Source organism: Cyrtonyx montezumae, unplaced genomic scaffold (assembly GCF_038088225.1).
Source record: "Cyrtonyx montezumae isolate F1298 unplaced genomic scaffold, pur_monq_1.0 scaffold_8, whole genome shotgun sequence".
In the NCBI taxonomy this organism is placed as follows: domain Eukaryota; kingdom Metazoa; phylum Chordata; class Aves; order Galliformes; family Odontophoridae; genus Cyrtonyx; species Cyrtonyx montezumae.
This window is the reverse complement of record NW_027072089.1, coordinates 8350457-8368079: the sequence shown is the minus strand read 5'-3', so window position 1 is coordinate 8368079 and position 17623 is coordinate 8350457. Positions and strand designations below refer to the sequence as shown.

Here is a 17623-nt window from a genome sequence, read left to right as displayed (position 1 = left end):
ATCTCTGATCCTGTGAGCAATGCAGGCTGACAACTTTCAGAAGTCATGAGTTAATGAAATAAGCTGTTTTGTTTAGATACGGGCATGCAGGTAGGTACAGCTGATAGGTATGCTTGTAAAGCCATTGCTGGAGGAACCTTCACTTGAGACCTGATACCAAATGCTTATGATATAACAAATTAATTATTCTGACTCTCAGCTTTGAGAGCATAAGTAAACCCAATAACAAATTATCTTGACTTTCGGATTTTTTTAATTAACAGTTATCAAACGAGGAAACCTAGACTCAGAATCACAGAGTGGCAACCTGTTCCAGTGCACTCTGAGTACGGAATTTTTTTCCTACCATCTAACCTAAATCTTTTCTCTTTTAGATTAAAACAGCTTTTCCTTTGTCTTATCACTAACAAACCATGTAAAAAGTCAGTCTCCATCTTGTCCATAATCTCATTTCAAGTACTGAAAGGTGGTGACCAAGTCTCCCTGAAGCTTCATTTTCTCCAGCTCCCACAACCTTTCTTCATAAGAAAGGCACTCCGGCCACCTGATCATCTTCATGGCCTCCTCTGGACCTGCTCCAGCAGCTCTATGTCTGTCTCTTGATGGGAGCCCCAGGCCTGGATGCAGTACTCCACAGATGGGGCCACATGAGGGTAGAGTAGAAGAGGACAGTGACCTCCATTGCCCTGTTTTGACACAGCTCAGGATACTATTGGCCCCCCATGCTGCAAGCACGCACTGCTGCTCACATCCAGTATTTTGTCCACCAGGACTCCCAAGTCCTTCTTGGCAGGGCTGCTCTTAGGGATTTCTTCTTTCATTGTTCAGATACCTGGGATTGCCCCAGACACAAGCACAAAAACATTTGCACTTGTCCTTGATGAGCCTCATTTGGTTCCTGAGGGCCCACACTCAAGCTTGCCCAGGTGCCTTCGGATGGCATTCCTTCCTTCAGTTGCATCAACTGCACCCCTCAGCTTAGCAACGCCTGCACATTTGCTGAGGGTTTACAAGTCAAAGGCCCTGCATAAATCCAAGCAAACAAAAATCAGTCCTCGTCCTCTGATGGACATTTCTTCATAGAAGACCAAAAGATTGGTCAGGCATGAGGTACCCTTAGTGAAGCTGTGCTGGCGGCCTCAGATCACCTCATCATCTCAAATGCACTTCAGTGTAGCTTCCAAGAGGATTTCTTCCACCATCTTCCCAGGCACAGATGTGAGACTCACCAGTCTGTAGTTCCCTGGCTCTTCCTTTCTCCCTTCCTTAGAAATGGGAGTGAAGTTTCCCTTCCTCCAGTCACTAAGGACTTCACCTGACAACCATGATCTTAATATGATGGAGAGTGGCTTGGCAACTACCTTAACCAGTTCCTTTAGAACCATGGCAAGTCTGGTTACAGAACAGAAGTGCTCACTGTTCCAGGCATCTGCCCATGCCATCCCTCACTACATGCCACTTATCACTAATCAGCCTTCCAAGGAGAAAAGGTAAAGAGTGAAATTATTAATAGTTTCAGAGAAATGGTTCCTGAAACATGGAAATGAGCACAAATGCCAGGTTGGCCTCACAACCAGTCACATTAACATACTGCCAGCCAGCAGCACACCGTACAGCAAAATGACAACCTTCATCCCTCCCCAAAAGGCAAGAAATAGCACGACAGAGAGAACAGACAGCAAGTGTGTTCCATAACACAACTACGAGAACAAGCACAACAACTCAGAGCAAAAAGATCAACACTCTGACCAGCAGCTATTAGACTACTACAATACTTGCAACAAATTTGTTCTAACACGCTCTGGTCAGATATGTCATTATCTCAACCTGAAGAATCCCATGCTGGGCTCCAAAAGGACTGCTGTAGTTTAACCCAGCAACCTTGGGTCAGCTGGGGTCCTGGTTCTGTTCCCTACCAGCTCCTTGAGCACCCCCCAGTTCCTCAATGGCAGGATTGCATGAGAAGCTAGAAAATCTCCGACTTAGAATAAATTTTCTTTCTGGTGTGGTTCTGTGCTTTGGATTTAGGGTGAGATTATTGCTGATAATGTTATTTTAGGTGTTGCAGAGGGCTTACTCTATCTCAGATACCAACAGGAAGGTCAACAGTGTAAAGTCACAAGCAGTACAAATGAGTTCCAAATTACACTGACATAAGCTCAGATCATGAAATCTCATCAAGAAAGTATACTCTGGCAAAATTGCTTTGCCTTTTAGTGGAAAAGAAGCCTTTTTACATAAGAGTCAAGGGATTCTGAAGTTGCCAGTACACGACAAAAGATAGATGGTGAAACAGTAGTTCTTAAACACAGCACTTGCACTGTGTAAAAGCAGACCTCTGATGTCAGCTGATTCTGTTCTGTCCCTTTTAACTGTTTATGTGTTAGAAATAATGGTGAAGAGCTCTCAACTAAGAACAAAGTTTACTAAAAGTTTAAAAAATTAAAGAAGAACTTACAACCATTAAAACCTTAAACTACATTGTAGCCTTCATGAGCAATAAAATTTTCACAATAAAGTTCCTAAAATAAATTGGAGGAACAAAACAAAAAAAAGTAGGTGCCATTGCTGCTCTGAAGCTAGATTTGCACATATTATATTACAGCAACAGGTTTCATTTCACAAGTATGTCCTCTAATTTTGAAGTTTAAATCTAGGCTACAGACAGAGTCATTATCTATTACAACTGCAAAATAAAGTCCTGTAAGCTCTCTTCTCTTTCAAGAAAAAACTATTGATTTAACTGCCAAATCCATCAACCCATATCACATATCTTCCTTAGAGGTAATTCTACAGGACCATAACTGTTGTTTCTCTCAGGGAAGAACAGGTGACATTTCATGCAGCTTCTCAATATGTCACTTGTTAAGCATCTGGCAATAGAGTGGGTATTTTTTCACTGACATTCACATTTATATGGTGCTTACCAAGATGAAAAAGGAGTGTCTTGATGCAGAGAGGGAACAAACTTTCATACCAACCTGCTTAGACCTTCCCAGGTCAATCTGGTATTTTTTCATTATCCACAGTGACTGCAAGGAGAGGGAGCCTTGAATCATATCACAGAATGGTTTAGGTTGGAGGGAACTCTAAAGACCACCGAGTTCTAATCCCCCTGCCATGGGCAGAATTGCCAGGCAACTTGGATTTGGATGCCTCCAGAGATAGGGCACCCACAATCTCTCTTGGAAACCTGTGCCAGTGCCTCGCCATCCTCTAGTTAAAAAATATCCCCAAACATCTAACCTAAATTTCCCCTCTTTTAGTTTAAGGCCATTCCCAGTTATCCTATCACTAGGAGACCATGTCAAAAGTCAGCCCCCTCCTCACTGGAGTATTTCAAGTACTGGAAAGCTGTAATGAGATCTCCCCTTCTCCAACCTAAACAATTCTTAACTCCCTCAACATTTCTTATAGGAAAGGTTCTCGGGCCCTCTGATAATCTTTGTGGCCCTCCTCTGGGCCCGTTCCAACAGCTCCACATAGTTCCTTTACTGGGGACACAGTACTCCAGAAGGGGCCTCCCAAGTGCAGAGCAGTTTTGAAACAATCACCTCCCTCTCCCTGCTGACCACTTGTCTTTTGATGCAACCCAGGATATTGCTGACTTTCTGGGCTGCAAGCACAAGCTGCTGGCTCATGTCCAGCTTTTCAACCAACAGAACCTTCAAGTTCTTCTCTGGACAGCTGCTCTCATTGAATACTCAAACCTGGGATTGCCTCAACCCAAGTGGAGCATCTTGCTCTTGGCCTTGTTAAACCTCATTTGATTCCTGGGTGCCCACTTTTTGAGAGTCCAGGTCCCTCTGGATGGTGTTTCTTCTACTGTGTCATTTGTACCACTCATCTTGGTGTCCTCAGCAAACTTGCTGAGAGTACACGCAATCCCACTACCCATGTACTGATAAAGATATTGAAGAGCACTGGTCCCACTGCTGGTGGATCAGCTTCCACCTGGACATAGAGCCACTGAAAACAACCCTCTGGCTACAACCATGCAACCAACTCCTTATCTACCTAACAGTGCAGTCTTCGAATTCATCTCTTCAATTTACAGATAAGGATGTCGTGCAGGACCACATCAAAGGCCTTGCACAAGTCCAGGTAAACAACACCAGTTTCCCATCCTTCCTTAATGCATCAATGCCACCTTGCACCTCCTTTCCTTCAATGCTTCTTGGCCCTCTGACAGACACTGAACACCACATCATCCTGTAGCACCACATATCAGCAACATTCTTCTAAAAAGATTCACAGACTTGTGATGAAAATTGTTTTAAGAGATTTCTCCAAAATATAAGCAGAAATTCTATGTGAAATAAACCAACTTTATTTATCAGTTTTACTTTATAATCTTTCATCAGTTCATGTATATTGTTATGAACATAAGTCCATTACAAAGCACCCACTCCTTGTTTCTTTTTTTTCTAAAGATAAGAACATGTATTGGACCATATTAAAACATTAAGATAAGAAAACTATGCTACATCTTAAATGTAATACACTTGATTTTAAAGGAAGGACAATCGTGGAAAAATTACTGTTTGCACCTCAGTTTAAAGATAGACTTACCTTTGCCAGCATTTCTAGGAGGAAGAGGAGGAGCATCTGCAGTTGGAGAAGTGGGTGAATCTGTGCTTGTAGAAGCAAAAATCTGATTGGTAAAAGCTCCGTAGGAGAGTCTTTGTTTGTCTCTAGGAGTGCTAAATCCAGGAAGAGTCATTTTGTCTTGGGGGGAAATGCTTGAAGAGTGACAAAAACTTTGGGGTCTTGGAGATCTTTCTTTTTTTATAGGACTAGGCTGTGAATAAAAATGCATACATTATAGGGCTGTCTAAACACTAGATACAGTTCATACAGCTGAGAAAGAATAAAACAGAACATATTCTATAGGACACAAGCATACAAAATAACTTCATATTCCTTACTTGCTCAGGATCAAACCTGAAAGATTTGATCTCTGTAACTGAAAATTAAAGACTGTAACATCAAGTAAAGTCGGATTCATTCTTAAAGCAGTAGATATACAATATACAAAATAATATACTAATTAAAACCTAGAAGTTTTCAGAAGCTAAGGGTAATTTTTGCAGTTCAAATAGCACTTACTTAGACTAGACAGCTTCAAAGATCAAAAATACCTCATTAATAAATACTAAAAATTAAATAACCACTTCTGACACATCAGGTTTGCTTACTGAACCTGAAATACATTCAGCGGTACAGCTCATCTTCTGAATGCACATAGCTGTTCTTAACAGCTGCAAGTAGAGCTACACAATCTGCCTCATTGTAGTTCTGGTTCACGCAGGCTTTATTACATCCAATATAGCATTAGTCATTCTCCTGAGGCTCCTCACACAGATAATCATTTTGTTCTCTACTGTCCTTGAGGATACGTAAATTATTTGGGTTTCTGAATTTCTCAGTCCCAAATGTCACAGATAATAAAGCTGACCACATTTCTTTCTACAGCACCCATGTAAAATATGAGATGCATTTTCTCATTTACTACAAAAAGAGAGCACAGAATAATTATCTCACTTGCTAAAGTAGGACACTGAAGCTAAGTTTTCACATCATCTCAAATGGCAATTATTCTATGCCCTCAAGTTTTGCCTTTCCATTACCTCTTTTTCTACCAGGAATAAAACATACAGCACAGTTCTACATCAAGTTACTAATTTAATTAAAATCCTTGTTGTCAAATCATGAAAGAACTAAGTATGTTATCTGTGGATTTCCTTCAGCTAGAAACGCAAAACCAAGAATTCAGAAAGGAAAAAAAATGACCACAAGTAATCTACATTTACTGATTCGTATTATCAAGTATGTCTTATTGAAGCAGAACTTCTAAAACTCAATTCTGTAATAACTAGGTTAAAAAACTATTCAAAAAGCACTTTTGTCAGTCTACAGAACCTGAAACCAGCTTTCCTGCTGCAATATCTGCAAGAAGAAGAAAAAAAACGCGTGTGGAGTTTCCATTCATTTCCAATTTGAAAGGCTACACCAGGACTTCATGTTTACCTTATCATCTAAGTCATCGTCACTTTCATCAATTTCTTCCTGCCGAAGATTCCATTCATACTCTACGTGGACATGTGGATTCAGCTTTCCAGCCTTGGCTTGAGAAAGCTGAAAGAAATAAGAGTTCTTATTGGCACACTGCCTCTTCCTTCAGTGCCCCTCGAGTCAGTTTTTTTAAGAGCAAGCAATTTGCTTGAAATTCTTAGTTTTTAAAGTTTTCCAGGCATTACAAGTAAAATTTCAATACAATCACAGGAGTCTGCTATTTGAGGAAAAGAAGAACTGCTAAAAGCCAAAAAGGGAAGATTTTCTCAAAATGAGTAGAAGTTGCCACATTTGAAAAGAATTTGAAAAGATGGCAGGGAGAAAAGATACGTGCACAAAAGCAGCAGGCATCTGGAAGACAGAAATGCAAAAATTACTTATAAATTCTAGGACAAAACCATCACCCCTCCAAAACCACAGTCTCTGTGGTGGAATCACAGTACTTTCGTTTAAGCATTCAAATGCTCCTTCTCTTTAATGGGATCAGAAGATTCCCCACTCTGCTTTGCCAGTCTAAACAACACATCCACATTCTCTGAAATTCTACTGCTACTTCACCTATCAGGTAAGAAAAATAAAGCACAGTTCACCTTATGAGGAGATGAATTCATGCATTCATTGCTTTTATTTCCCATCATTATTTATTCCCTCACATCCTTTGAGATGTAGGCTACTGGGTACTAACTGGCTCAGGAGAGCCTGTAACCAAATGAGATCCTCCCTAAATAAAATTTGGAAGAAAACTACCTGCAATCTGTTATGTAAGTATTAATAATTACCTGTAAGTAATTATTTAGCTGAAACTGAATGTAATTGCACACTTAAGACTCCAAGCAACAGAAATCAATACATATCAATAAGTGCTATTTGTGATATTGCAAGCACTGAGATATTTCATCATTTTTTTGGCCCGTGGTAAACAAGACGTTCACTCATTTTTTTCCTACTCCTCCCTTCATTTCATCTGCACTTTTGGAAAAAATACAGACATTTTTCCTCTTCAAGAACAGAAAATATGAAACTGGTAAATGCTCTCATTCTCTCAGTTAACTATAGTGGAGTTGGGTATTTGCAGAATTCCAATTACAATAATTAAAGCAATTAACTGCTTAGATAAGCTGATAACATCCTATTTCTTGTTTGTTCTTTACCACAATCAGCTGGTCCACACTAATGGCACATGTTACCTAAGTATGCACTACAAATAAAATGCACTGCAATTGCACATTGTACAGCTGATCTGTTTCTCAGCTGCTGGAATACTCAAAATACTGAACTGGAACCAGTGCCTATAGCACACATGGGAGAAGCCAGCAAGAGCACCACCCTTCCTATCAGCCATGGGAAAATGTGGATTTGCATTCCAAGAACTAAAAAAAAAGATTCTGAACTATGAAGAATAAGCCTTCCTGACTGCATACTAATACATGACAAGAACCTTCAGTTGTGAAATAAAGTGTTTTAAATTTACCAGAGAAATAGTAAATAGCTTTTTGGGTTTGTCAAAATGAGACAGGAAAGTTCTGAGAAATACAATTAAGCAGCAAGTGGCTGCCATTTTTGCAAACTCTTCTGGCTCCATTTTGCATCTACATCTTCGCTGTCTTCTCTGAGGAGGTTTATTATTGCCTTAAATACTCTTCTGTAAAAAGATTTTCAGCATCTCTGAAATATCTAACTGACCCATCAAACTGACTGGAACTCAAAGCAGGAAACAAAGATCCACAGCTGAAAGCTCTCAGCAAATTCAGTATTTTGGGGCTGTTCTGTACTCCTAAAAAAGTATCTAAGAACCTTTGAGGTGATGAAGCCCAGATGTCTTTGAACATCAAATGCCATTAACTAGCATTTGTGTACCTAACCTTCTCTAATTTATTATGTGCAAATATACTGGTTAAGATATTAGAGCACTTCCAGCTGAAGTGAGCTCTTTCACTTGAACAGTTACGAAGAAAATGGTTAGTGTATTGCAAAGATAAAAAACAAACAGGAACTGAAAGCATGGTAAGACTTCAGGCAGCTGGGAGCAAAACCAAATCTGAGGTACCATGGAAGGGATACATTAAGTAGAGCACATCTTAAAGAAGTAAGCTTCTCCCCTGCTCACCCCATTCTTACCAGTTCCTCACACTGGACAGCTTTCAGTCTTTTTGCTGTGTCCAGAGCCGTCTCTCCAGCTTGATTAACTACAATAATCAACAATAAAAAGAGCAATAATTGAGATGCTTAAAGAATCGATTGATTATGTTTCACTGTTGTTAGCAGAGTAGCTTCTAAAAGTGATCAAAAACATCTGTTTATAGCAGCTGTAGCTCTACAATTCTTCAAGTATTCATGCATTTAATGTATCACCAGGTTCTTTCTGCTAGGATAGTTCCCAAATCCCATAACCTTCCTGCTCATTCTAGGAGAGAACATGGAAAAGTAGTCATTTCAATCTCCACTCAACTCCTCTGCCACTAAAACCTACAGTAAGCAGACAAAGCAAGCAGACAGGGTAAGATGCATATACTGATCCAAGCACATTTTATTTGGAGCAATTAATATATAGCTGTTTTCAAGTTCAGACTTCAAATAAGTTCTGTTCTAAAGATGACAAGAGTCACTGACAAACTTTCTAGCTGCAAAAACGTTCCTTATGGAAAGACCAGAGGTGCACTGAGAAATGAGAGCAGAGCATTTCTTAACACGCATAGATTGAGACTGCATATATTCCAAATTTTCTGACTGTAGGAGTAAACCTGATGCTTTAAGGCCTAAGGGGTGGTGCTCCTATTTGACAGCTCAAGGTGTGAAGATGGGAAAAGCAATTCCAGAATGGCAAGAGCACACTTCTGCCATCTGCCTACAACAGAGTTCCACAGAATGGACAACATAGACGTTTAAGTAACAGATAATTTTCCCATTTGATTAATTAGAGACATGACTGCTAAAAAAACGATAGCATTAAATTCTCATAGATGTTAATATTAGAATATCAAAATAATAACTTAAGGGTGTACATAAAAGTGAAGGAAAGCAATGACTTCTGCCAATGAGATAAGAACTGAACTTTGAAACAGCCCAGCCATCAGAGGAAAAAATGATGGCAGTGAGGAAAAAAAAGAGAAACAAAAGTGCATACTCTCCAGCTTGCACTATTTAGGAAACTTGCCTCCTATACCACAACTGACAGTGCAAACCTTTATCGACATGATGACAAAGCTCCTGAGCCAGACATGCAAGGTTCAAAACATACTACCTGCCATATTTTGAGACAAGAAAAAGAACATCTGGTAGACAACAGATTGTATTAAGTGTGAGTAAACAGTTTAGAGTTTCCATTCTTAATGAAAACTTTTAAGACATGATGGAAAAAATGGACCGATGCAGGTACAGAAAGTCTTACATCCATCTTACACATGAAGATGGTAATTAGAGGAGGAGGAAAGGCATCTCGAAGCAAATCTCTTCCCTCATCACCTACAGTGCTGTCTTGGGAGTGCTGGGTGAAACCACAATGCAAGCTAACATTAACAATAAAATCAAAATTAACTGTTGTGTGCAGAAACGCATTTGGAGTATTTATTTATTTGGTGGGTGATAGGTTGGCCATGAGCCAGCAGTGTGCCCTGGTGGCCAAGAAGGCCAATGGCATCCTGGAGTGCATTAAAAAGAGCGTGGCCAGCAGGTCAAAGAAGGTGATCCTCCCTCTCTACTGTGCCCTGCTGTATTGTGTGTACTCTGTACCTACTGTGTCCAGTTCTGGGCTCCCCAGTACAAAGAAGACAGAGAACTCCTGGAAAGAGTCCAGTGGAGGGCTACAAAGACAAAGGGTGTGGAGCACCTCTCTTATGAGGAGAGTCTGAAAGACCTAGGTCTGTTCAGCCATGAAAAAAAGACGACCCAGAGGGGATCTGATCCACGTATGTAAATATCTAAAGTGCGGAAGGCAAAGGGACAGGGCTGGACTCTTCTCTGTAGTGTGTGACAACGGAAAAGGGGAAATGGCCACAAACTGATGCACAGGAAGTTCTGCACAAATGCGTGTGGGAACTTCTTCACAGTGAAGGTGACAGAGCACTGGCACAGCTGCACAGAGAGGTGGTGGGGTCTCCTTCTATGAAGATGTTCAAGACCCGCCTGGACGCCTGCCTGTGCAACCTGGGCTAGGGAGCTGCTTTGGCAGGGGGGTTGGACTCGATCTCTAGAAATCCCTTCCAAATCCTACAATTCTGTGATTCTGTGATGTGAGAAGTCATCTGAAGCATGCAATGGATGAATTTTACGATACAAACACATCTAAAAACCACAGTATTCACAACATGCAAGACATCTCACTGGACTAAAACTAGGAATTATCAATTGCCTTTTCTACGTTAATTTTTTATGTTTTGTTATGTTTCATTTCTTATTGCTTCCTTCAGGCCTGTTGATGAGGAAACTTCATCTTTCTAACACACAATTTTTATTTTTCCTGAAGAAAAGCTCACTTTAGTGATAATTAAAAGTGGTTAAACAATGAAATGTTAGGTATTTTTAATTTCCTACTGTTAATTAATGAACTTACCTACATCAATAGTTGGCTTCCCCCTCAAAAGCAATTTCAAACACTCAGGCTTGTTATATATACTGCAGTAGTGTAGAACTGTATTACCCAATGCTGTTTGCTTATCCAGGTTTCCACTATATACGAAAGAAAAAGAAAAATAATTCAAGAAAATATTAACACTCTGCTCAATTACAGAATCAAATGCCTTATAAATAGTTTTTTTTTTTTTTTTTTTTAAATAACACTGATTTTGGTCAGCAATCCATTTAAGTTGAGGGAGCAGTGACAGAATGAGGTCTAAGTGATATGAAGGTTATGCAGCTCATCTTCACAGTACCAGAGATGATGACACAAACACCTATTCCAGGTTTCTGCTGTTACCAAAAGACAAAACTTCCTCCCTGACGCTGCCTAAATGCAGCCCTCTATAAACAGAGAGGGGAAAGAAAGAAAGCATTCATTCCACTGAACATCAACTAGTACGTATGATGGATTTCATATGCTTGGGGGAAATAATTCCTCAAATCAAACACCCCCAACTCCTCCTCTCTCATCCCTCTGCAAATGTGATCCCATCACTCTGAGAAAGCAAGTGATTGGTGCTTCTTTCACTTCATAGCATGCTACAGGAGTGGACTGGAATGTACTTCATTTAATTGTCACCTATACTGGGACATAAATAACAAGTAATAGTGTGCCACTAGATCATTCATTTAAGAAAAAACACATCAAGAAATAGGTATTATTTTACTCCTGTGAACATTTCTTGACAACAAAAAGTAGCTCAGACAATAAACTAGATGCTAAAAATTACCAGTTAAAAAGACCATGCTCTAAACAACTTCAGCATGCTTTCTAAACTACTAGAACATCTATTTCAAAGTTGATATCTCCTATTTATCATTTTCTGATGAGAAGTCCTCCAACTCTTGCAGTTTCTCCTTTATCTGAGTAATTCATTTTGCATTTGCACTGTTTCATATTTTTTTATGTTCTACGTCAATATTTTATGCTCTACATCAATTAAAAATGAAACTACACAGTGCTGTTAATCTACTCTTATTTTCCCACCCTCTAATGAGGGCAGACACAAAGGGCAATTCAAGGTATTAAATTATGCTTCTCTGAAACGTATTTAAGGAGAATGAGTACACAAGTGATGAACAAACACCATCCAACACATTGAAATAATGGCTTGAACATCTTCATTTCGCATCCTCAACTGAAGGAAAACGTGCAATCCGTACCAGTTTTGTACAAGGAAGTCAACCAGATGGAGAGAAGTTTGGTCAGCAGTCCGGACTGCTAAGTGAAGTGCTGTTTCACCTGGCTCCTAAACACACGTAAATAAAAGTTAGATCATCTCCAACAGAATCATTCTTTATTTTCTATGTATAACATTTGCCTTGATACATGTAAGTGAGAACAATTCAGATTACAAGTTGCATGAGAAATTTACTCTAAAACCAAATTTCATCAACTCCTACAAATCACTAAGTGCATTTTAAAAAATTAAATGAGACTGTTAAGTTTTTATTAAGTAGAGAACATGGGAAGCTGCTGCTATAAATGTTCTAAATGCAGACCACGTTTCAATGGATATTTATACATATTACTGACTACAGAAGCTGTGAAACACTAAGGGCTAACTCTTTGGTTCTTGTTACTGCTGACACAAATATAGTAAGTTTGCCCCAGTCAGAGGATCTGTGAACCAGCACTCCGTGTTATCTCAAGTGCTGAGACTGAGCTCCCTCCACTCCACACAGACAAGCCTCTGCCAAGATGGCAGTTTTCACTGAGCTAACTGAAAACTCTCTTAGATCTCTCTGGGTTGGATTTAAAAGTGACAGGAAAAAAACCACTGCTGTCCGAGCGGGTACACAGCACTGGTTCCCTATAAAAGTAGGTTACATTCCTACATAGATGCTTCAGGTGAAACAAGACTAAATTTCAGGAAACCTGCTACAGATTTTAAGGAGGGACTGGAAGCATTGAGCGCATTATTAAAACCAAATCAAAACCACAATTCTTGTCCTGGATGAAAAACTGCACTTTGAGACTAACTGCTGGCAGCAAATGTGGTCTTCTGTTTTCCCTCCTGAAGAATGTCAAATTAGGGAAAGCAAGAAAAAAAAACACCTGTTATTTCTCTTCTTTTAGTATTAAAGGTAACAGCCCCTGGTATTTGACATTTTACAGATATATTTTACTTAAAATACTCAGTCTTGTTTACCTGATAGGCTTACCTGTCCAGGCTCTAACAGTGGCTCCATTAGCTCTACCCCCTCTGCATAGACTTGAATTAGTGCAAGTAAATCCCTGGATTTGACAGCCTCAAGTAATTCACTCAGTTTAGCTGCTGAAGATGCACAAGTCTTCCTAGAAAACTTATGATCTACATACTTAGCAGTTATAAATTCTTTACGTGCAGTCCTGTGGGGTATGAAAATAGACCTTGGTTTAGATGTTTGTAGGAAAAAATAGGTCAATAGTTTTAATTTAATATAACGTTATCTAACTTGAACTCAGAAGGAGGAAAACTATCAGATAAAGGCTTATTACTATAATGCATACTTTCTTTTTTGTTCTGCTTTTTTGCAAACAAGTCTCAAATAAGATATTCCTTCAATTGTATCATGCTTTGTTGTTACAAACATAAGTTCATTAACTTTATTGACTCCGGAAACAAAGATGAAAGAAAGCTCAGCCTGAAACATGGTCTCCTGTGAAAATGTACCTATGTGTTGAAAAGATAAGCATGAAAGGCAGTATAAAACAGGATTAAAAAGAAACAGTACCAAAGCAGCAACAGGAATACATAAAACACGTAACAGTTCAGAAAGCATAACAAATGTGATTTTGCTAGAAGGCTTTCCAAACAACTCCTGCATCTGAGAAAGGAAGAGAAAAATGTCATGGTATCAAGATGGCAATGAATTTAATGCCCATTTACTTCAACAGTTTTATCACTTGATGGTGTACTAGAAAAAAACAAAAGCATGCAAGATTCAGTAGCATTTCTCTACAGAAACCCAAACTTACAGCTTTGTACACTGTGAAGATCAAGTAGCTAAAATGTGACTAGAGGGCAGAAAAACTAAACTTTGAGGAAACTCCATGGTTGGAGTATGAATAAAAAGTGTTCTGCCATCTGAGTCCACCTCTGGCTTTTTTATTGCTTAAAGCATTTCCCATCCACAAGTATATTTCACATTAAACTCAATATTGAAAACCTTAGGAAGATTCAAAACTTACATATCGCTCGATGGACTTGGCTTAGGTGAAGGACTAGGTAAATTCCCTTCCATAATATCATTAAAACTATTGTTTCCTACATTCTTGGCCAGCTGCAATAAGAAAAAAAAGATAATGGAGCTTCTTTCCCCCCACAACCAAAAGTAAGCTAAAGCCTTGACTATTAACACACATTTTCCACTCTGCTAACAAAAGTTAACACACATCAGATTACAAAACAGAAGTACAGTAATTACAGTGAAATGGAAAGTAATCAAAATTATTTCAAGTGTGAATCCTATCAGCCTATAGAATTCATTGTAAAACAGGCTTCACAACCACTGCTTATTATTTACATTTCAAAAGTTTGATTACCTCTGATACAAAAACAGATTTATGAACTAGTGACACGAACACTGCAGCAGTGCTAGTACTCTGATCAGAAAGTTACTTCTGGAAACGAGCTCAGAACTACTGGAAACTTATACTTAGTGCTTTTCACTGGGAAAAAAATAGCACGTTTGTGAGCAACTCCATATTTCAACAAGTTTCTGTATTATTAATAAATATTTTACAAAGTTTCTGCACTGAGTCTTCTCACAGGTCAAGCACAGGTTGTGATATAAACCCACCATAACTTCCTTCTAATAGTTTTCCATAGAATTCCTTTCCATACTTTAAAGGATTCCCTTCTACAAAATTAAAGATTCATCCACCACTTTTCTGTCAAAATTAGCATTAGTCATTCTCAGCTGTTAAGTTGGATTATCACCAGATATTTTAAGCTGTCTTGATTTAGAGTCAAGATCAGCCAGCAAGAGGTAATACTCTAATGTACTCAGAGCAGCTATTTATGTTCATTCTGTAAAGTCTTGAGAAATGAATAAAAATGACAGAGAGATGGGTCAGCAATATATAATAGTGGAAACTCTCACATAAAATACTTACAAATATATGAATAAAATATTCTGCAAAACTCATATTGAAAATGATTAACATCCAGGTGACGAATTTAAAGGATTCTACTACAGGTCAACAGTTGGAAAAGACAAGAAAGATCATCAAGTCCAATTGTTCAGCAAACCATGTTCCTCAGCACCACATCTCCATGCTCCCTGAGTAGTTCCAGGGACAGTGACTCCACCACCTCACTGGGCAGCCCGTGCCAATGCCTCAACACTCTTGGAGAAGAAATTTTCCTAATACCCCACACGTAATTAAAAATAATGTTTAATATATGCATAACATAAGAAACTTACCAAGAGTTCAGACGTTCCTAATTTGTCTAATTCCAAAGACTGGATTCGAGAAATATGGACACCCATTTCTCTGTGTATTCCAGAACACTCTATGCAGGTTAGAATGCCCAAATTAGTTGATAACCATGTTGGATCTGTAAAATTGAAAAATAAAATATGTAAATAATTAAAAATTAGAGAAAGTTTTCTACGGAGATAAGAAAGCCAATGTAAACTGGAGTCATTCCTTATTTAATATTTTAACAAATGGAAATAAACCAAGTCTATCTCACACTTTTCTCCAAACTGCAGTGCAAACACACGCATTGCTACCAACTGAATTCCATTTTTCAGATTTAGTAACAGCCACAATGGCACTGAATTGAGATTACTAAATCCATACTGAACGACCCCATTAAATGCACTTAAGGTTTCTTTTTTGCAGAAAGAAGAAAAGCTTTTATTTCCTGTTTTTTAAAAAAATCAGACTTCCTACATACCACTGCTGACAACTTCCAAAGTTTTAACATTTCCTTCTTAAATAGCTTTTTTTCATTAAAAATTGACTGTAACACATTCCAATATGCAAAGCAGTAAATATGTTGTGGAAAATATAAGAAACTAAAAGGTCAGTTTGATTTTTAAAAAATGCACTGTCATGGAGATCTGCATTTTTACATTGCAAATGCTATATAAGGACCATGATCAGTCTTTAGAAGAAAGTAAGTGAATGTATACATATTTTGTATACTTATCTTCAAATAAATATCTCCCTTATCCCAAATAGCAGCTGATGAAGTATTAAGTCAAGACTTAAAAGCTGCAAGCTAAGGTATATAAGCTTATTACTTCAGTATTAATTAGGAGATGAATGAAAACTTTGCATTAGTTTCTGCAGCTTTACATAAATAAGTTTACACAAGATAATAGAACAAACCAATTCCAGGACTTGACAGCAATTTAGGAATATTCTAATTTGTACTTTCATCTAGGAATTTCTTACTTGCATTGATTCTGCATCAGTAAGCATCTCCAAGATACACTCTATCTACTCAGTTCCCAGTGAATATCATCTTCTTGAGTTATCTCTTTAGATCTGAAAGCTGCAACAGCTACCAACTACCCTGTCAGTTCAGTAGGTCTGACAAGCTGACTCTTCTCAAGCCATGACTGACCTGTATCCATACTTCTGAAGATAATCTGATAGGATCCTAACTCCGGGTCTCACTTCTTAGCACAAGACTACTTATTCTATGATGACTTTTGATACTGAAATTTCAGTAGTCTCATACCAAGACAAAACCTCAGAGTGTGATCCGGGCCAGGTCAATTTTTCCACAGTCATTGTCTAAGCATTACTCACTTCTACTTAGTAGCATGCACAGGATCAGTGATGCCAAGCAACTTCCATTCAAGTGCAACAAGCATCTAGAGACAGTGCAACAAGAACAGTTCAAACTCCAGAGGGGCTTGAACTGCTGGAAGTAAGCACAGACACACAAAAATATTTTAGTGACTTAAACAGAACTAATGTATAAAAGTCAATATTTGTTCTTTTAAAAGCAGCTTGAAGACTGATCAACATATTGCTTAAAAATTAGTTTGCACTCTACAAACACCTCTAAAGAAATCACTGTGCTCACAACAAGAAGTTGATGACATGAAAAAATTGAGATACCTGGTGAGCCACAATCACAACAGACTTCATTTCCGGGTAATCTCTGTATGTCATCAATTATGGCTTTTGTCAGATCCTCTAAACTGTTTTCCCCTGTGCTCTGCTCTCCACGGAATGCCATATTTAATGCTTCTTCTTTGCTGTTAGTCAATACTGATATCCATCTAGCACAAGAGAAAGACCTTAATGAAGATCTGCATTTGCAAATACAAGTTTATAGATAAAACAGTAGAAAAGATGCCAGGAACAAAATATTAGTGGGAGTACAGGGAAGAATCATTGTGAAGGAGAACAAAGTAGGGAAAAATCAAGAGACAAAGGAAAAGAATTCAGAAGAAGTAAGAATGGAAAAAAAAGGCATAACTTAATTCTATTGTCCCTTTAGAAAACAAATTTCAAGTTAAAGCAATACAGTTCTCAGGGTCCTCAAATAAGCAGAAGCTGTGGAAGAGAAAGTGTGCAATTAAGCTCCTGTAAATATGGCTGCCTTAGGTGTCTTAAGATCTTCCTAAAATCTACCTGTTGGCAGAGGAAATTATAACCAGTACTTTCTCACACATGCACCTCTCCCTTGTATAGGAGAGAGCAAGCACATTTCAGAAAGCATGAGCCTCAAAATGCAAGTCTCAGTGCTCTAACCAGAGCTGAGCACAGGGTCTGAATTAATGAAAACAGACAGGGCAACAAATGGGGTAAGGAGTTCCAAAAGAAGATGATAGGAGAATAGCAATACCAGAAGCTAATGAAATTCTAAGAGCTCTTTTCAGCTGTAAGAAATCAAGAATCTTTACTGGCATTTCAGACATTAGTTCCCCCCCACCCAGACACTCTGTCAGTTTTGGAGTACACAGTTGTGTTTTAATT

At 38.5% G+C, this 17623-nt stretch overlaps 1 protein-coding gene across 3 annotated transcripts in view; it reads right to left on the bottom strand.

Annotated features, from left to right (window-relative positions):
* ASAP1 (ArfGAP with SH3 domain, ankyrin repeat and PH domain 1) overlaps nucleotides 1-17623 on the bottom strand; it is a 148542-nt gene that overhangs the window by 16641 nt on the left and 114278 nt on the right. For all 3 annotated transcript variants that reach the window (XM_065753174.1, XM_065753175.1, XM_065753173.1), the window contains exons 16-24: nucleotides 16760-16923; nucleotides 15103-15236; nucleotides 13865-13956; nucleotides 12856-13042; nucleotides 11854-11939; nucleotides 10625-10740; nucleotides 8194-8261; nucleotides 6031-6138; nucleotides 4573-4801 (exon numbers count right to left, since the gene is read on the bottom strand). In XM_065753174.1, the coding sequence (XP_065609246.1) occupies nucleotides 4573-4801; nucleotides 6031-6138; nucleotides 8194-8261; nucleotides 10625-10740; nucleotides 11854-11939; nucleotides 12856-13042; nucleotides 13865-13956; nucleotides 15103-15236; nucleotides 16760-16923 (1184 nt within the window). The remainder of the gene's footprint in view (nucleotides 1-4572; nucleotides 4802-6030; nucleotides 6139-8193; nucleotides 8262-10624; nucleotides 10741-11853; nucleotides 11940-12855; nucleotides 13043-13864; nucleotides 13957-15102; nucleotides 15237-16759; nucleotides 16924-17623) is intronic.